Raw genomic sequence first — 21218 nt, 5'->3', positions numbered from 1 at the left:
ACAATACTTAATCAAACAGTTAACCCAGACCACCTGTTTGGCCCTGAGGTGGACACGACCCTGGAAAAAATGAAGAAAGATACTGAAACTGCCAAGTCTATGGGGGCCTTACAAAGTCAGCAGTTTCGGGGTGGTTCCTTTCGCCGCTCCACTTCCAGAGGCACCTCAAGGGGTCAGGCATCGCAGTCCACACAATATTACAAGAATAACACCCAGACCTCGTACAACAACAAAGGTAGAGGTGGTTACAGAGGCAATAACATCAAGGGCAGGGGACGTGGAAACAATAGCTCCAGGTCCACCACCACCAACAAACAGTGACGTCTTGTCACTGCCCCCGACCATACAACACCGGTCGGGGGGAGACTCCAGCAGTTCCTGCCGGCGTGGAAGTCCATCACCACGGACAGGTGGGTGAGGTCTCTTATCCAGTACGGGTACTGTCTAGAGCTTACGTCCATTCCACCGGACATACCCCCAAGGAGCCGTCCTATGTCAGGCGAGCACTTGACCTTGTTGCAGCAAGAAGTTCTGGTCATGCTGCAAAAAGGGGCGATAGAGCTCGTTCCATTCCAGGAGCGGGGAACAGGGGTTTACTCCCTGTATTTCCTGATCCCCAAAAAGGACGGATCCCTCAGGCCAATCCTGGACCTCAGGCCCCTAAACTGGTACATCCTCTCGGAGCACTTCCATATGTTCACGTTGCAGCAGGTTCTCCCTCTGCTTCAACAGGGGGACTTCCTGGCCACACTGGACCTAAAGGATGCATACTTTCATATCCCCCTGCATCCTTCCCACAGGAAGTATCTCAGATTCACACTCCTAGACCAGCACTACCAGTTCAGGGTTCTGCCGTTCGGGGTCACCACAGCGCCAAGAGTCTTTACAAAGTGCCTGGCGACTGTGGCGGCGCATCTGCGACGCCAAAACGTCCACGTCTATCCTTATCTGGACGACTGGCTCATTCAGGCAAGGACAGAACAGCAGTGCGCAGACCACGTGTCACGCACTATTCATCTCCTGCACGATCTGGGATTCTCGCTGAACTATCCAAAATCTCATCTCCAGCCCGCCCATGTACGGCAGTATCTGGGCGCGACGATAGACACGCTGGCAGCCACTGCGCAGCCAAATTCAGTGAGAATCGCCAGCATCCAGACTCTGATCCAACGATTCAGACCTCAGCACTCGCTTCCAGCGAAGGTGTTCATGCAGTTGATAGGCATGATGGCCTCCTGCATCTCCATCGTCCCGCACGCGAGACTACATATGCGTCCGCTTCAGGAGTGCCTCGCACGTCAGTGGACTCAGGCTCAGGGGCAACTGACAGACCTAGTGTTGGTGAGCGGTCGGGCGTACAACTCTCTGCATTGGTGGAATCCACAAAACCTTTGCAAGGGCCGACCTTTCCAGGAGCCTGTGCCACAGATAGTCCTGACGACGGACGCCTCTCTCCAGGGATGGGGAGCGCATGTACTCCAGTACACGGTGCAGGGACTATGGACACTACAGCAAAGGAAGATGCACATCAATGTGTTGGAACTGATGGCAGTCTTCATGGCCTTAAAGGCGTTCAAAGTACATCTGTGCAACAAGGTCGTGTTGATCCGGACGGACAACATGACGGCCATGTACTACATCCAGAAGCAGGGAGGCACACACTCTCCACAGCTGTCTCATCTGGCTCAGAGCATGTGGAAGTGGGCCATTCAGAGGAGCATCTTCCTCATGGCAGAGCATCTCCCGGGCAAGGACAATCAGATGGCGGATCTGCTCAGCAGACACAGCCATCAAATGCACGAGTGGGAGATACATCCATCAGTACTCCAACCGTACTTCCAAAAGTGGGGTCATCCAGAGATAGACCTGTTCGCCACAAAGGAGAACGCAAAATGCCAAAGCTTCGCCGCCAGATTCCCACACCCGCAATCACAGGGCAATGCGATGTGGATGAACTGGTCAGGCAGATTTGCGTACGCTTTTCCCCCAGCACCTCTGATACCGCTGGTGGCACGCAAGCTCAGGCAGCACTCGATGACTCTCATCCTGGTTGCTCCTACGTGGGCTCGCCAACCATGGTACACCACGTTTCTGGAACTCTCCGTGGTACCGCATCAAAGGCTTCATCTCACTCCCAGCCTTCTGACGCAGAGCCATGGCGACATTCAGCACCCAGACCCGCAACAGCTCAACCTGGCGATCTGGCTCCTGAAGTCCTAGAGTTTGGCTACCTCAATCTTCCTCCCGATTGCATGCACATCATTCGGGAGGCTCGGAAGCCCACTACTAGAGCGTGTTATGCGGCTAAATGGAAGAGGTTTGTCATCTACTGTGTTAACCACGATATTGACCCGCTAGATGCTTCCATTCAAAACATCATATGTTACCTGTTCCACTTGTATCGATGTAATCTGGCGTACTCTTCCATCCGCATTCACCTGTCTGCTATGGCAGCATACCTCCAGAATAGACAACATCTGTCACTCTTTAAGGTCCCTGCTATCAAGGCCTTTCTGGAAGGACTCAAAAGGGTCATTCCACCAAGGACCCCACCAGCTCCAGAATGGAACCTCAATGTGGTTCTTACAAGGCTGATGGGTCCTCCCTTTGAGCCACTGCACTCTTGTGAGCTTCAGTTTCTAACTTGGAAGGTTGCGTTCTTAGTAGCGATTACATCGCTGCGGAGGGTTAGCGAGCTGCAGGCGCTCACCATCCAAGAACCTTTCTTCCAGGTACATGCTAACAGGGTGGTGCTCCGCACTAACCCTAAATTCCTACCCAAAGTGGTATCACAATTCCACATAAACCAGACAATTGAATTGCCGGTGTTCTTCCAAAACCCAGAGACGCTGGCGGAGCGCATGCTCCACACCCTTGATGTTAAGAGGGCCTTGATGTACTATGTAGACAGGACAAAAGATTTTCGCAAAACCAAGCAGCTATTTGTTGCTTTTGCCACACACCACAAGGGAAACGCTATCTCCAAAGCTGGGATCACTAGGTGGATAGTGAAATGCATTCAGATCTGTTACGCGAAAGCTAAGCGTACTCTCACTATCCCACCAAGGGCCCACTCCACCAGGAAGTTGGGGGCCTCTATGGCTTTCCTAGGTAACATTCCCTTAGAAGATATCTGTGGAGCAGCCACATGGTCTACCACACATACTTTCACTAAGCACTACTGCGTAGACGTGCATTCCAAACAGCAGGCAGCTGTTGGTCAGGCTGTTCTAAAAACACTTTTTCAGACTGCTGCAGCTGGCACGGGCGGCCGCCGTTAATGGAGGGACTGCTATGTATTCTATGCACAGATATGAATTCAGCAGCCCACATGCCTCGAACTGCAAATGCTACTTACCAGTATGCATCTGTTCTTGGCATGTAGGGCTGCTGACATTCATATCGCCCACCCTCCTCCCCGCCGCCTGTAGCAGCTGCAGTATTTCATTCAGTATATATGTATATGCTCATAGCATGGCCATCACTCGCATTCTTCACTCCATCTCTGCCAATGGCTAAAAACAATCTGGGGATGGAGGCGATGCCCATGCGCACTGTAGTCCAGGGGAGGAGCCACCTATCTCGTGATACTTCGAAGACTCTTCCAGGACAACAATGTGCAATCATCCGGACCCAACACTAGGCGGCGATCTATGCACAGATATGAATGTCAGCAGCCCTACATGCCTAGAACAGATGCATACTGGTAAGTAGCATTTGCAACTTTAGGATCTGCACATAGTGAAGCTGACTGAAAAGCCAGCACGAGAGTAATTCGATTGACTAAGCTTGCCTAGGGCTGACTATGTTGTTCCAGCCCAACTGCCCCAAAAATAGTAAGCATACAGAGCACCTTCTAGGCTGAATAGCTGCTTCATTGACTTAACACAGCAAGAAGGTTGAGTTGGTCACTCAGCCAAGTTGTACCCTTAGGATGCTTGTATGACCAGTTCTTCAGCCACAGAAGGACCAGGAGGCTGCTCATCTCAACAACTTCTGCTTGGGTGCCAGATCTGCTGCCAGGAGATATTTCCCTTATTCATGTACAATTGAATTATCTTCCTTTCCCTTACATTTCCAGACATAGCGACAGACAAAGCACAACACTTGAAGAACAAAGTCCTAAGTTGATCACTGTCTCCTGTATCTACTACAGCAACTGAAAAAACCTGGCCCCACCTGGCAGCCATTTTAATGAGTACTGGCTTACCAATCTATCTGGACCAAGTCAAAGCCAGTTTGGTCATTGTCTAAGAGTTTGTCTTCAGTGATTGTCTTCAATGATTAACACCTGTGGAATTTGTCTCTTACTGAACTCTAATGATCGAACATTGGTTCACAAACAGTGGTAGTGCCGTAGCCCTGCTAGCTAGGGTCGTAGTGTTCAGGGTGGTGGATTTTTAGATGACACGAGGGTAACGTCGAACTTTCCGGATGCGGAAGGATCAATGTTACACTCGTTCTGCTGTACTCGCAGCTTCCGCTCAGACGGCAGTACCTGCTCGTCGCCCGATGCTCCTGTTATTTGGGAGCTTCCTCGCTTGTATTTCACGCCACTACTGGCTTTTCCCGGCATCTTTACCCGCTCGGACCGGGTTGGAATTATCACAGGTCCCACGATTCCGTTTCTATTTAGACATTTTCAGCCCTGAAGAGTCACGGGTGACTACCTGATTGACGAAACACGTGTCGGCTGGTTTCTCTTTGTTATTTCCTTTGAAGAAGGTCAACAATATACAACTAAAAAACGTTTAATTTCTTGTCGACCCTGTTTTCATATTGTTGCTTTAACTTGAGATACTTTGTTATATATGTTGTATGTAATGAACTTGCCTAAACGTGTGCACAGGACTTTTTCTGAACTTATTTATCCAATTGGAGTGCACCATTATTTTGTGTCTGGGACACCAATGGTAATTGAAAGTACGAGGGCAGATTGTAATTCAGTAACTACGGACTGCCTCCAGAATCCTCTGAGCAGGCTCAATGTGCGCTGCTGGCATGTGGCATTGCAAATCAACCCTTGCTTGCCCTTACATATTGCCTGGGGTTCTTGTTAATGATATTTGTGGCACTAAAAGGTCTCTTTCTTTACTTGAAGGAACCATTTGTTTTCAAGATCCTGATGTGGGATCCCAGAAGAAGCTGAGCTTCAGGACAGAAAAGAGTTAAGCTTGAAGTTAAAGTATCTTGTAAATCATTCTACAGCATGGTCCTCAATTATCCAATCTCTCTCTGCCCAGTGAATAATTATAAGCAGTTTAAACGGGAGGAAACCATCATTTCTGAAGGCCAGCAACAAGAACACTGTGGCTGATTCATAGGAAGAACTGTGAGCAAGTACAAGTTCGGATCAGATTACAGGCACCCTTTAAAGTAGTGTGAAGAAGGGAATCTGCCAACTTACCACCGCCTGTTCACTTGAATGTTCTTCAGGGTGTAGATTCACCAGACGAAAGCAATGTAATTTTGCCGCAGTAGCAACGACTGTGTGTCTCATGCCCCAAATTTTCATTTTTTCTTCTGTCCTGCTTCCGCAGGGGCTGGGTTTCATATGGACTGGCACCTGATTGATTCCTCTTCATTGCTTTTCACAGCTACTGCACAGAAGGTAAACGCACGTTCAGCAGCCGCCTGATACTGGAGAAACACATAGAGGTGCGCCATGGAATTAAGGTATCTATCCAAACGAAGAGCGTGGAGATTGATGTGGCGAACAACGATGAGGAGGTAAGCTCCTTGAACTTTCATTCGGGTTGAACACTTGTACCAAGAGACTATCTAGTCTGTCTTTCTGTATTCTTTACTTTTCTTGTAATTGGGTTGTGATTTCTTTTATTTAAAATTTTTATAAAACACAGCTTTTAACATTGAAAAGCTTTTGCATTCCCAGCAGCCCTAAATGTCACTGCTCTGGGCTTGCTTAGTCATAAGACAATGTTATATTCACCACTAAGCATTCTAATTCTAAATTATGACGTAACTTGGACGTTTTAAGGAACTGCTACATTTTACAGTGATCTAATTCAGGCTTGTGATGTGACTGCAGATGTCATAAATAGCAGAAATATCTGTGCATCTGCCCACGAATTGTCTGCTTCCAGAGCCAAATGACTGACATAATTTTGATTTGCCGGAACTTTTTGTGGTCACTCACATATAAAGTATATTCTTATGAAGTGATTTATAACTAGATTAAAGTATCCGGTGCCTTTCACAAAGTAAGTTTTTAACAGCATAATACCTGTCTAAATCTGTTACACAGGCCCTTTCAAAGGGATTGCTCCCTCTTTAAAGCAATGCAGAAATTGCCACACCAGCATTATTCCTGGAAGGCACCTTTTGTTGGGGCTATTGTCCGCCTATGAGTGAATAAGATTCAAGCATTCTGGTTCGGTGACCTCTGTGCTCCTTTTCATGCCATGTGGCTTCCCAATTACTTAGAATGCAAACCATATCTCTGCCTGACTTATTTTAGAATTCAACCTTTAGCACAGTGATCGCTCCATATTTTAGAATTGAACAAGGTTTTGCACTTCTTTCTGGAGAAAACAAATGACTTTCAAAAAAGTAAACTCCATTTTGTCAAACGTTTCCCTATTCAAAGAGACCAGCCTCCCTTAAACAATCTATGACTTGTATTATTCTTTGCAAATTTGCCAGTGAAGACCACGCTCTCATTCCTACAGGTGGAAAACTAGCCACTGCCGCTTTCCGAAGTAATATTCCTGTCTCCGGGATCAGAAAAGCTGCTATGATTAACAGGTTTACTTGAAACTGCTGTTTAGATTTGGTCTTTATAGCAGATGCCCAAGTAAGCCAGGCTTGTTTGCACAATCTGTTTGGGTACTCTGTCACAAGCAGTGCACCTCATTCCTGATTTCCAAATTTTTTGGGCAAGGCATGAATTTGTTATTTTATTCAGTGTAGACCATTATTGCTGATCCTATGCTGAAGAAGGAACAGTTACTTGCTGTAATGTTTCTACTACATAATTGGAATCTTTATTCAAGTCATACATTCCCTGCCTGCCTTCTCAGCAGCTTGCAATATTGTGTTCTCTGTTTTGATGGAATTCTGGATATGTTATCCTGTGAAAAAGAAATACAAAATAACTGAGCAATTTAGGGCATGATCAGACATTTATTGGTAATGTGACAAAACCTGAATCTGCAAGGCTTAATTTTTAGCTTTTAAAAGCTGCTGCCGATCTGCTCTCATTCACAGTTATATCGGTTTTGTTTTCCTGTTTGCAGAATCTGAAGAGTAATTACATTGTTTCAATTGTGAAGTAACTTTTTTATGAATAACATAACATTCCTTTATTTGTGGTTTTGGATATAGATCTTTTCACTGGAAAAAGTTTGTTAAAGGGACTCAGTAGAGAAGATGATGTTTGTTATTTACACAGAAAGTAATTCAATTAAAAATTCAGTTGTCAGTATGGTGACCAACACAGCCCTCATCTACGATCACGACTTCTAGAGGATCACAGATAACATCAAAACTGATATAATTAATTTGAAGCTACAGTGGGGTTCAGGGTATTTGGACTAGTTTGTCCAAAAGCTGGTACTGGCGCTCATTGGGGAAGAGGAGTTGGCCTAACGAGTAGGGCGGTCTTCCTCGAATCTGGGGAACTGGGTTCGAGTCTCGGCAATGACTGTGATTCTGGGCAAATCACTTAATCTTCATGTGCCTAACAAAAATGAATGTGTCCTCCTGTAATGCGACTGGTGCTATGTAAAGTGCTCTGATACCCGATTCGGGTCATGGTTGCGCTATATAAAACTCTGATTTAAAAAAAAGATGTTTTCTTAAATTTTATTCTTTAGCCCCTTTTCCTTTCTTTCGGGGGTCAGGGTATTCTAAGCTGGTTCTTCTTCTACACACTCCCTATTTTTTGTATTTATTTTTTCAGGCAACACAGATTGTGTGTATCCCTTCCATGGCCAAGGTACATAACATCTTTTTTTCCAGCCATGGCAGCCAATGGGATTGCGTGGAAATGTCTGAGATCTGGATACATTGATGGTCGATAGGACAAAATGCCCTCTCTTCTGTCCAGTCAGATTCAACAATTTTATTTTATGTTATCAGATCCACAAATCTAGAAATGGACATATGGCAATGGCTGTGCTCCTGAACGTACATCTCCATGCGTAGCTCTGGTGCAACTCCCCTCTTCTGTTTGTGATGCTACTAGCAAGAGGCTGAGTTGTGGCAACAGATGTTGGAGCTCGAGTAGAGTCGGAAGCTTTGTTTTTGAGGAGCCTGGTACCTTGTTTACTATGTTGTTTGTAGCAACCTACCAGCCCCACTCTTTTCCTCTGTGACATAAAGAGTAACATTTATCCACCTTCTTCTTTGAGGGGGCATTTTGATTATGTTGAGAGATGTGTGCCCCTCGCTTGGCCACATGCCCGGCAGGTAATGCCACTCTGTGATCTGTTGCAAGAGATGAATGTAACACCGTGGACCATCAGTAGGTCTTGTCAACGGTGAAAATGTTGGAGGAGATAAGCACAAACACAACCCAGGTTGATAAACAGGTTCTGGGTGTAGAACAGAAAACATAGAGTGTGGAACTGAGAGACATCATGGGAATATTGTCCTTTTTTTCTCATAAATGCCAGTTTCTGACTCTGGCACAGAGGGAGGTTGAGGCACAGCATATATGTTTGCATCCGAAGATGGCCTCGAGGGTGTCTTTGCCTGCGCCTACAGAGTTGCCAGCATCGAGGGTGGTGTCAGCACTAGGTTTTTTGTGGCCGTTTCAGTGCCGGAGGCTAGCTGGGAGTCTGATCCAAGGTATGTTTTCTGTGCCGGCCATGGCCCTCAGGCAGTGTTGAACTGGAAGGCAGATGCTGGGCTTCAAGGCTCGACAGCTGACAATCCCCACCATCCCCCTCTCCAACAGTGCATGCTTGACCTCCGCTTAAGGGAGGGTTGTTGTACCCACATGCCATGTCTTCCCATGTTGAACATGCATGACTTGAGAATCTAATTGAGACTTTTAGCCACAGAATCCTTACCTTAGAATTATCCCCAGGCGTCAGACTGGATCTGGAACATTTTTGTGAGCAGCAGCCCTAAACGCATATAGGTGGCGTTGATCAGCTCTGTGTGGCGTCATCCCTGCCAGATGAGAAATGTGCAGTACCTATATAGGTGCCACCCTGGCGTGCTGGCATTGGTTATTTTCTTTCCGCACCAGTCAGCGCTGATCTGTAGAGAGCTACCCCTTAGTCATTTTTTGAGTAAACTTTTAAAACTTTTGTTGAAGCGTTTTTGAGAATCTTCTGGTATGGCAGAGATGTCATCCTGGAAGGCTGGCTTAAAGCGCTGTGGCACCTGTCACTGACCAATGTCAGTGACCGAACCAAATAAAATATGCTTTTAAATCCTCAGGCACAACCACGATCCAAAGGCCTACTCAGATTGTCGTGCCATGAACCCAAAGGCCTTGATGGAGCAATCCCTCATGCTCCTGGTAACTCTGTGACGCTGTGACTATTTTGATTGAGAGGAAGGTCCCATGAGCGAAATCTTCGTCGCACTTGAAGTCGTCGGGCCACTTGAGGGAGTGTCTGCTTCTCTTCCAGGGGATCCTCATCAATAGTCATAAGCACTGAAAAATCCCGCGCATGTGCGGGACCCCGGAAACAATATAAAAATATATATGTAAAAACACATATATCTAGCTCCACATATATATACGTACATATATTATTTTTCTCATACAAATGCAGCCCCAAAAAGAGGCTAACACAATGTAAAACCTTGTACATGTACTGCAATTATAAAGGAAACAAAGAACACATTAAATCAAATATCCTTTGAATTTTGTGTTTTAATGAGTAAAACCACTCATAACTCCTGAAAATTGCTCATAAAAAGACATGGTTAGCCTCAGGCTGCATTGAAAAGCAATAACATAGAAAATGAAAGCATTTTCAATAAAAACTGGCACTGTGCCTTTAAGGCAGCCCTGACCCCAGGCTTCCCATCATGCCTCAGGGGTGACAGTTAGGTCAGTTGTTCTTTCCGGCTCCTTCTATCAGGACCCTGGTTAACAGCTCCCTCTTTTTTTGACTTTCTATCAGAATTACTTGGTGTTTTCTTCAATTTCTTTATCTTACTCGACGGGTTTTTACCCTAGAGAGATAGTTTTACCTTTTTTGGGCTCAAAAAAAGGTTATTTTTTGTCAAAATGCCTAAGGCTCTTTTTGACACCTGCCCTGCCTGTGGGCATAAGAAGGCTTGGTCAGATACACATCCAGTGTGTATTGGCTGTCTACCTGACTCATGAGGTAGCATCTTGTGTCCACTGCCAGTCCTTGTCATCCAGACCTATCAAGGACAGAGAAAGAAGCAGGATTTATGGACTTTCTGAGAGAGGTAGGTCTCCAAAGAGACTTAAGAAGCGGTCGACCTCGACAAAAGTCCCGACCTGCTCTCCGTCGGGATCAGCGTCGAAGTCTCCAACGACGAAGAAGGTGAAGTCTTCAGCGTCGAGAGTCAAGGAAACTCTGCTGCCGTCAACCGGGGGACGTGCAGTGTCGAGAGAGAGGTCACCGTTGAAGCAGGGCGGCTCAACGCCGAGACCTCTTGTCGTCGAAGGCTCAGGTACAGTCTTCGACGTCGAAGCCTCCGCCTAGTCATCGGCGCTCGGCGTGGAGGCAGCCTCCGTCGACGTCTGGCGATCGACGTCGAGGCACCCTCCGTCGTCGCCAGGTCATGGGCGATCGGCGCCGGAGAAGCGATCGACCTCAAAGCATCCTCCGTCGGCGCCAGGTCATCGGCGATCGACGTTGAGAAATTCCCCGTTGACGACCCATTGGCACTCGACGTTGAGGCATTCATCGTCGTCGAAGGACCATGGTAGTTCGACGTCGAAGCTTCCTCCGTCGGGGTCACACCATCGACGCTCGACGTCGAGGCATTCACAATCGTCGGCAGGACTTCGACGCTCGCCGTCGAGAGATGAACAATGTTCAACGTTGGAAAAGCCTTTATGGACTTCACCTCCTCGGAAGTCGATGTCGAGGCATGGGACTCCAGTGGTGCAGCAGTCTCTGAGGTCTTCTGGATCGGCTTCAGCTGCGGAGGATGACCAGGGCTCGCAAGTGAGTGACAGTCACGCTGCCAAGCGGAAGAGGTCTCCAGAGCAGAGGGACTCTCGCAGTCGCTCCAGGTCTGCGGCTGGCTTAGGTTCAGAGTCTGGCCCGGATTTAATTATTTATAAGTCGGGCAGCGAGGAATCCAGGCATTCGCAAAGGGATGCAACGCCTCCATCACACTCAAGTGAAAGATTCCGCTCCAAAGTCGCCTACTGTCAGGCTTTCACCGAGATGGTACAGGCCACTTCATCACTGGGCTAAGGACGAGGAAGCAGCGTATCGGATGCAGCAACCGCTCTCTAGGCCTAGAGAACGGTCACGCTCTCCGGTTAGACAAAGAGAAAGATCACGCTCTCCAGTTCGCCAGAGAGAAAGATCATGCTCTCCAGTTTGCCAGAGGGAAAGATCACGCTCTCCAGAGGGAAAGATCACGCTCCCCAGTTCGCCAGAGGGAAAGATCACGCTCCCCAGTTCGCCAGAGGGAAAGAATACGCTCCAGGGTGCGAATCAGCAGGCGTAGATCACGATCAAGGAGCACAAGGAGAGAGAGAAGAACTCCTTCTACTTCTTCTTCCTTGACCCGCTCTCACAGAGGCTTCTCTCCTACCCTAACAGACTCTCCTCAATCGAGGGTATCTCCGATTGATGATATCTTCACTTTTCAGGACATACTTGGTAGGGGAGCTCTTAAGCTGGAAGTTACCTTAAAAGCTCCGCAGATCAAAACCACAGTAATTTTTGAAACACTACAGCATATGTCTGCACCCAAACCTCTTCTGCCTTTGGTGCCGGGGATTATAGAGCCAGTTATGGACGTCTTCTTAACCCCAGCGAAAGTCAAGGCGGCTCTGGCAAGGATCCTTAAAGTACAAATCTCCAAAGGATGACCCGCTATTCCTCAGAGCTGATCCTCCCCCGGACTCCGTGATTATCGCGGCGGTGAAGAAGTCCAGTGCAGTCGCCTCATCCTCCACTCTGCCTCCGGATAAGGACAGTAAGATGCAAGACTCGTGGGGAAGGCGGGTCTGCAATACATCAGCGGCTTTTCTCAAAGTTGCTAATGCGGAAGCCCTCTTGGGGCGTTATGGCCGATCCCTGTGGGATTCTCTGCAGCGTTTTGTGGAGAAACTCCCAGCAGAGGATCGTAAGGACTTTGAAGAAATCCTCCTGGAAGGCAGTCAAGTCTCTAACCAGGTGATAAGTGCCGCAGCGGATGGGGCTACCATAGCAGCTCATGGGTATGCTCATGGGGTAACGGCAAGGAGGTCATCATGGTTGCACCTAACGGCTTTGAAACCAGAAGCCCAAGCGCGCATATTGAACTTGCTTTTTCAGGTACTTCGTTGTTTGGCAAAAGTGCGGACGAAGAGATGCAGCGCATGAGGCAGAGCTGGAAACTCTCAAGGCGGTGGGTCTTGAGAAGGAGTTCAGGAAGAAATTTCGCTCCTTTAACAAGGGCTCTACAAAGCAGCGGGTTCAAACCCCGAACTGGCAGAAGAGCCACGATCAGCAGGGGCAGCAAAAGTTACAATACAAAGGAAAGCGTAATTACAAGGGATGAGGTAATCAACGCCAAGGCAACCACACCTGCAAGACTCAATCAAAGCAATGAGTCGTTTCTTTCCCCAGCGCCGTGGACCACTCCAGTGGGGGGGAAGCCTGGCAAATCATTTGAAAGAGTGGCAAAGCATCACAAAAGACAGATGGGTGTTGTCTACGCTTCAGAATGGGTGCGGTCTTCGTTTCAATCATCTGCCTCCACCGGTTCCCCGATGTCAACATCAAATCATCAGCTGCACCTACTGCAAAGAGAAGTCGCCACTCTACTCGAAAAGTCGGCTATCGAGGGAGTGCCGGTCTCTCAGAGGGAAAACTGGGTGTACTCCAGTTATTTTCTGGTCAAGAAAAAAGGACAGAAGGCAGAATACAGACCCATTCTGGACTTGCGAACACTAAATCTGCACGTCAAAAAGGAAAGATTTCCCATGTTGGCGCTTCACCAAATATATCCACATCTCAGGAAGGGAGATTGGATGTGTTCGCTGGACCTTCAAGATGCATATTTTCATGTTCCAATACACCCCAGCCACAGAAGATTTCTTCGGTTCAGGGTGGGGACCTCCCACTATCAGTTCAAAGTCTTACCGTTTGGGTTGAAGTTGGCCCCTCGGGTGTTCACGAAGTGTGTTGCAGTGGTGGCAGCTGCTCTACGCCGCAGAGGGGTCTTCGTGTACCCATACTTGGACGATTGGCTGGTGAAAGGTCCTTCCCCAGTCAGCGTAAGAAATCAGTTCCAGACTTATATACAGCTCTGCCAGAGACTAGGGCTACATATCAACTTCGGAAAGTCAGTCATTCATCCCACCCAGAGGATACACTTCCTTGGAGCTCTGCTAGATTCCGAAGCAGGAAAAGTGTTTCCTTCGGAGGAGAGACAATCCTCAATCACCCAGAAATGTCATCTGGTTCTTCGCGGCAAGACTCGGAAAGTGCGCAGGATTGCCTCCTTGCTAGGGTCGATGGCGTCTTGCATCTTCCTGGTCCCAAATGCCAGATTTCGAATGCGTCCTCTTCAGCAGGATCTGGAGGACAAGTGGGATCAACAATCGGCTCGCTGGGACGATCACATCACCATCTCAGACGCAGCTCGAACTTCTATTCCGTGGTGGACAAAAGCTCAGAATATGCAGGTGGGAGTCCTGTTCCATCAACCTCCGCCTGTGTAGAAACTGATCACGGACGCTTCCCTTCTGGGCTGGGGAGCGCACATGGGCCCACTGCAGGTGCAAGGTCAGTGGTCACACAAAGAAAGCACTTACCATATCAACATGCTGGAGCTGAGAGCAGTCCACCTAGCTCTCAAAGCGTTCCTCCCCTCAATTCAAGAGGCATCCGTGCTAGTACAGACGGACACCACCACCATGATGTACTACTTGAACAAGCAGGGGGGAACGCGCTCCTGGACGTTGTCGTTGGAAGCGCAGAGGATCTGGCATTGGCTTCTGGCTCGCAGGCTGTCTATCACAGCGGTTCATCTTCCAGGAGAGCAAAACGTGAGGGCAGACGCTCTAAGCCGTCATTTCGACGACAAGGAAGACTGGGTTCTTCACAACGAAGTGGTAGAGGAACTTTTTCAATCCTGGGGTCGTCCCACCATAGACCTGTTCGCGGACTACCAAAATGCCAAATGCTGAAGCTTCGCCTCCAGGTTCCACCGGCCAGGCTCGAGAGGGAATGCCCTTTTGATTGACTGGTGAAACGAATTTGTGTACGCATTTCCACCTCTCCCGTTGATTCCGAAGGTGGTGAGCAAGCTGACACACTCGTGCACAACAATGATTCTGATTGCTCCCGATTGGCCGAGGCAGTGGTGGTACACGGACCTGCTTCACCTGTCCGTGACTCCTCACAAGAGGCTACCATGCAGGCCGGACCTGTTGTCCAAGATGGACGGGAGGATCTACCATCCCAACCTTCCGTCACTGAGCTTGGCAGCATGGCTCCTGAGGTCATCCAATACGGCCATCTAGGTTTGCCAGAGGACTACATGTTCATTCTGAAAGAGGCAAGGCGTCCTTCCACCAGACATTCGTATGCATGCAAGTGGAAGAGATTCTATATGTGGTGTATACAGAATAGTCATGATCCGATCAAATGTCAAGAAGAAGCAGTTCTTCCTTATTTGTTGTATCTGGCTAAAGCAGGTTTAAAATTTAATTCCATCCATGTGCACCTAGCGGCCATAACGGCTTATAGGCGGTCACCTTCTCAAACCTCTTTTTTCCAGCTAACATCTGTCAAGGACTTCCTGCAAGGGTTGAAAAAAGTATACCCTCCAGTGTGTCTGCACCCTGGGAGTTGAACCTGGTGCTATCAAAGTTAATGGGTCCTCCTTTTGAACCCATTCACAAAGCTACTTTACAACATCTTTCATGGAAAGCGGCTTTTTTGGTGGCTATCACGTCAGCTCGCAGAGTGAGCGAGATTCAAGCCCTCCGTGCCTCAGATCCCTATACGGTGTTCCATTTGAATAGGGTGGTGCTGCGGACGCACCCATTTTTTCTGCCTAAAGTGGTGTCAGATTTTCATGTAAATCAGACTATTTCTCTGCCCACTTTTTTCCCAGCCCCTCTACTCCAGCTGAGAGGGCTCTGCATTCTTTAGACCTGAAAAGGTTTTAAAATTCTATCCTGACAGGTCTAAAAGGTTAGTCATTCTGATCATCTTTTCGTTGACTATGGATCGAGCAGGACATGCCATGCTGCCTCAAAACGTTCCATTTCCAGGTGGATCGTTTCATGTATTAAACTTGCTTACCAGCTAGCGCAAAAGCCCCTGGGGTTTTCTCCCAAGGCGCATTCCACCAGGGGAAGAGCTCCGACTGCGGCTTTTCTCAATAATGTACCCATGTCCGAGATCTGTAAGGCGGCGACCTGGCGGTCTGTCCATACATGTACCAGACATTATTATCTTGATTCTGACACAAGAGCAGATACCCAAGTAGGCCAAGACTCCTTGCGGAATCTGTTTAACAGCCAGTCTGGGCTGTGATGTTGGGTCTTTTAAGGTAGAAGATGCACTTCTCATTTACCTGCAGGTGGTTGTTGGGCTATTCAGTGCTTATGACTATTGATGAGGATCCCCTGGAAGAGAAGGATACGTTACTTACCTGTAATCCTAGTTCTCTTCCAGGGGTATCCTCGTCAAAGTCATAAGCAACCCACCGCCACCCCAGGTAAATGAGAGCTGTACGTTTTTATATTTGTATTTAGCCCAGACATCAGGGTTATGCAAAGAACAACTGACCTAACTTTCACCCCTGAGGCATGATGGGAAGCCTGGGGTCAGGGCTGCCTTAAAGGCACAGTGCCAGTTTTTGTTGCAAATGCTTTCATTTTCTATGTTATTGCTTTTCAATGCAGCCTGAGGCTAACAATGTCTTTTTATGAGCAATTTTTAGGAGTTATGAGTGGTTTTACTCATTAAAACACAAAATTCAAAGGATATTTGATTTAATGTGTTCTTTGTTTCCTTTATAATTGCAGTACATGTACAAGGTTTTACATTGTGTTAGCCTCTTTTTGGGGCTGCATTGGTATGAGAAAAATAATATATGCACGTACATATATGTGGAGCTAGATATATGTGTTTTTACATATATATTTTTATATTGTTTCCGGGGTCCCGCACATGGGCAGGAATATTCAGTGCTTATGACTTTGATGAGGATACCCCTGGAATAGAACTAGGATTACAGGTAAGTAATTTATCCATTTGCGGCATGGCTCCACGTTTGAGCCAGCGTCGGCTCCACACTTCCCCGTGTTTCCAGGAATAGGTGCAACCCCCTTTCAACTTCACAAGTTTTATAAGGCCATGCCCCTCATAATTGAGTGGTCCACTCCTGCCACAACGCCTAAGGGTCTTGCGGGTTTGGGGGAGGGGGGTGGTGCCTGCTGGATCAACACCTTTGGCTCTGACCCCAGTGGGACCCCATGGATACATGGATGGATCTGGACTGGCTCCGGTCATGCCATCTCGACCTTGCCTGAAGCTGGTTCCCATGCTGACTCTTCCGGCGCCATCCCCATTCTGATCCCTTACTCCGACACAGAGCCGGATAGGTGTTGCTCAACGCCGACTGGAGCCATGCCTTCCAGGCCAGATCCTGAGCCCTATTCTTTTGGGCTAGAACTCGGGGAAGAGTGGGAGGGGTTGCTGATCCCTGAAGAATACCAGCTGTCTGACCCTAATGTCGAGAGTTGTGAAGATTTGATGGTGGCAAGCGGACTGGACACTTCTCTAGATACTGGCATGCTTTCCCTCCCTACCATGGCTACGGAGGAGGTTGCGTCCTTCGCAGTGGTGGTAAGTAGGGCCCCTGAGGTCCTGGACCATCATCTGCCCTTGTCGCGGTCAAGAATAACATCTTGATGGAGGTGCTTCAGCCGGGAGTGTCCCCCTCAGAACTGCTTCTCTCTTTAATGAATCCCTTACTGACACACTGCTTGGCACCTGGTCCAAGCCCAGCACAGGGCTCATGTGAACAGAACGATTGACCACTGCCCCTCTCCAGGGGCCACAACTTCCTAATGTAACACCCTACCCTAGGAGAGCTTGATGGTCCAAGCCTCTGCCTTCCATGGCGCTTTCCCTTCTGCACCTGTGGATAGGGAATCCAAGAGGCTGGACACCTGAAGGAAGATGTTTTCTTTTACCAGCCTTTCACTGCAGTCTGTGAACATCGCGTGACATTTTGTCCGCTACTCCCACGCTCTGTGGGACACCGTTGCACAGTTGCTGCCAACGGTCCTAAAGGATGGCCGGGCTGTCCTCTCTTTCAGGCTGTTGCTGACTGGAGAGACGCAGCAAAGTTCACCATACGTTGTTTACTGGGCCAACACAGACTCACTGGATAATGTGATTTTACCTACAGTGAGCGCACATCGCCATGTCTGGTTGAGGACGACTGGCTTTTCTCCTGATGTCCACGCGTCTCTTCATGCCCTTAATATGGCTCCTGTCTCTTCAGAGACCAAGCGGATTCAGCACTGGAGTGCTTAAAGGACAGCAGAGCTATGGCCAGGTCCATGGGCCGTTCCATGGCAACGTCACCCCAATTCACCTTTTGCGGCCATGGAAGGGGTTAACCAGCTTTATCTGTACCTGCCCAGCAACCGCGGCACACAAGCTTCACAGCCTCTGCGTGGCCGAGGAAGCGTTACCCATAGACCTCATGGGTCCGGCAGCCAGTGGTCGGGCCAGTACACCACCCCCCCTCGGCAGCTGCAGGCTTCAAGCCATTATAGTTTGCTTCTGTAGTAGGGGATCTCTGTGTATAGTCATAATCTAGTGAATAGTCCCGCCCATGTGCGTGGACCCCGGCAATCAAAAATAATCTCTTAAGTTGTCAAAATCATGCAGGAACTGCAAAGACACTTAAGAGAGAATTTAAAGACAAATAATGCAGCCTATATCCACAGGCTACACTGTCCAGTACTTCAACTAGAAATTCCACCAAAAATCACCACACACAGCCCAGCCTGCCAGTTTCTACCATAGAGAAACCTGCCTCCCCCAGTCCAAGACTCCGGAATGATAGAGAGGAAGGTAGGGACAGACAAGCCCCATAGGCTGCCATTATGTGGCTTAAATAGGATACTGTGCCTTTAAGAGAACTTTCCAGACTTCTCCCAGTATCCCAGAATGCATAGCAGGTCCAACTTACTTTCAGTTCTTTTTTCCGGCTCCTGCTTACAGGACCCTGGCATTGAGCTCTCCCTTTTTCAAGGGTTTATTGAATTCGTTTTTGCACTTTTTTACTTTTAAAAGTGTTGTAGTTACTGCTTGGTGTTCTCTTCTCACTTTTGTGCTGTTTTTTAGGCGTTTTGGGGCTCCGAAATGCCTGGCCTTTTTGTTAAGTGCCCAGCATGTGAGAGGAAGAAGGCCAAAAGCGACCCCCATGATGTCTGCATCGTGTGCCTTCCAGAAGATCATGGCCCTGAGGAGTGTGTTATCTGCCAGCAACTTTCTGCTAGGACCCTCAGGGACAGATTGAAGATCAGGCTGGCTGGCCTGGAGGATAGGCGCCAACGTGCTGCAGGTGGGTCTGGGCAGCCTGGGAGGGATCCCTCTGCCTCTGCTGAGGCCCCTGGGGGGCTCCCCGGGGGCAGGAAGTCCAGCCAACGATCCCATTCTCCGTCGACGTCGAGGGCTTCGACGACGGCGTCGAGAGGGATGACGACGGCGTGCTCCCCGTCTCCCCGGGGCTCCGGGTCGAGACGGCGTGACGGCTCGACGGCGAAGGAGAAGCCGACGTCGAAGCCGCCGTCGACGTCATAGTCTTCGTCGACGTCGAGGTCTTCATACCGACGCTGAAGGCGCAGGGACGTGTATCGGCGCTCGCCGTCGAAGCGGCACCGACGCTCGCCGTCGAGGCGACACCGTCGGTCGTCGTCGAGGCGACACCGCCGATCGACGTCGAGGGGCTCCTCGACGTCGGGGACATCAAGACGACGATCGACGTCGAGGGCGGACCGCCCGACGTCGAGAGGGCGACGTGAGAGGTCGCGCAAGAGGAGATCGACGTCGAGGAGTCGACGTTCGACGCCGAGGATGAGAGGGTCGACGTCGAGGGGACGACGTTCGATGCCGGAGTCCAGGAAGCGCCGTTCGACGCCGGAAAAGCGTCGTTCTGCGTCCAGCAGACAGCGGTCAGCGTCGAGGAGTAGGTCACCCTCTCCCAAACGACGCAGAGGGGGCTCTAGCCCCAGGAGTCACGCCGCTTCCAGTGGACACAAGAGGAAGAGGTCGCCTGCGGATGGGGATGGATCTCCGCACCCGTCCCCTAAAGGGTCACCGGGCTCGGTGTACTCGGAAGTGTACACTCCATCTCGACCCAGGACTCCTACTCCTCCACCCGTACCGAAGGAGGACCCTCCGCCCATACCACCACTTCCTACGGGGGATCCTGCTCCACCTCCGGTCCCACCGCATGGGCCCACCCCGCAGCCGGTGGTTCCTCCGCCGAGGTCCACTTCACTGCCGTCACTGCCTGCTCCTCCCAAGGGGACCCCGAAACCGAAGCCCCGGGAGGATCCGAAGAGTCCCCGTGAGAAGCCACGGAAGACCCCTCCTCGCAAACCGAAGGAGCGCCCTAGAGCTGGCAGGTCTCGTTCTCGCTCTAGGCGCAGATCTTCCACGAGGTCGAGACACCGCCATAGGAGGCGCGAATCTCGCTCTCGCACGAGATCGTCTGGGACCAGGGACTATTCACCTACGCTGTCGGGGTCACCGGACACCAGAGTGTCCCCGATAGATGACCTGGTTGCCTTTCAAGACGTCCTGTTGAGGGGCGCGGCGAAGCTAGGCATTACACTGACAGTGCCTACTCCGAAGACGTCCGTCATTTTCGAGACTCTACATCAGAGGCACATGTCTCGTCCCCTCCTGCCCTTGGTGCCGGGCTTGGAAGAACCGGCTATGGCGCTGTTTCTCACCCCGGCTGTGACGAGAGCGGCCCCGTCCAGACTACTAAAGAAATACCGGGCTCCCGACTCGGATCCGGCCTTCTTGAGAGCGGAGCCTCTGCCTGACTCCGTCATCGTCACGGCGGCCCGCAAGCAGCACTCCACCACTCCGACCTCCACGGTTCCCCCGGACAAGGAGTCTAGGTGGATGGACTCGGCGGGGCGAAAAATCTGTGGGACTTCCGCGACATCCATGAAAGCGGCAAGTGCCACGGCTCTGTTGGGGCGTTACGACCGCGCCCTCTGGGACTCCCTCGAGCGCTTTGCGGAGCATCTACCTCGGGAGCAGCGTGAAGACTTCATGGAGGTCCTGAGTGAGGGGATGCTGGTGGCCAACCAGATAATCAGCGCGGCTGCGGACTCTTCCCTGTTGGCTGCTCACGGGTTCTGCCACGGGATCAACCAACGGCGCCACGCCTGGCTACGACTGACGTCCCTGAAACCGGACGCGCAGCAGAGGGTGGCCAATCTGCCGTTTTCCGGGGAGACCCTCTTCGGGAAGCACGCAGATGATGAAATGGCCCGCATGAAGGCGGAGGCCGAAACGCTGACGGCGGTGGGCCTGGAAAAGCCCAAGGAAACCAAGAAGCAGTACCGCCCTTTCCAACGGCGGTTCGGAGGGCAAGGCCGAGGACGGGGACAGGCTTCGGGGCACTCGCAACAGCAGCAGCCGTTCCGTAAGCCGTTCCAGAAGCGGCAGAAGGGCAGAGGAGGCCAGCAGTCGGCTCCGGCGCCCAAGGGCCAGGCGGGGCCTAGGCCCTAGGAACTTACTTCCCCCGGATCCGTTACCCACTCCGGTAGGGGGAAGCATCCAACTTTTTCTGGCAGAGTGGAGAACAATTACTCAGGACAAGTGGGTGCTGAATATTGTTTGCAATGGATACAGTCTTCGGTTCACCAGCCCTCCTCCAGCGATTCCCCCGGTCAGCTCGCAGTTTCAGCTGCGCGAGCTTCAGGCGGAGGCGGATATCCTGTTGAGGAAAAGGGCGATAGAGGACGTACCTCTGTCTCAGAGAGGAAGAGGTCTGTACTCCCGGTTCTTTCTGGTTCGCAAGAAGGACAAGAA

At 50.0% G+C, this 21218-nt stretch overlaps 1 protein-coding gene across 3 annotated transcripts in view; it reads left to right on the top strand.

Moving 5' to 3' along the window:
* The window catches only part of ZNF687 (zinc finger protein 687), a 302238-nt gene that overhangs the window by 259128 nt on the left and 21892 nt on the right, over positions 1-21218 (top strand). For all 3 annotated transcript variants that reach the window (XM_086947350.1, XM_086947349.1, XM_086947351.1), the window contains exon 8: positions 5598-5730. In XM_086947350.1, the coding sequence (XP_086803476.1) occupies positions 5598-5730 (133 nt within the window). The remainder of the gene's footprint in view (positions 1-5597; positions 5731-21218) is intronic.

This window comes from Lissotriton vulgaris, chromosome 12, assembly GCF_964263255.1.
Source record: "Lissotriton vulgaris chromosome 12, aLisVul1.2, whole genome shotgun sequence".
Classification (NCBI taxonomy): domain Eukaryota; kingdom Metazoa; phylum Chordata; class Amphibia; order Caudata; family Salamandridae; genus Lissotriton; species Lissotriton vulgaris.
The sequence above is the reverse complement of the archived record's forward strand: the minus strand, read 5'-3'. Positions and strand labels throughout refer to the sequence as shown.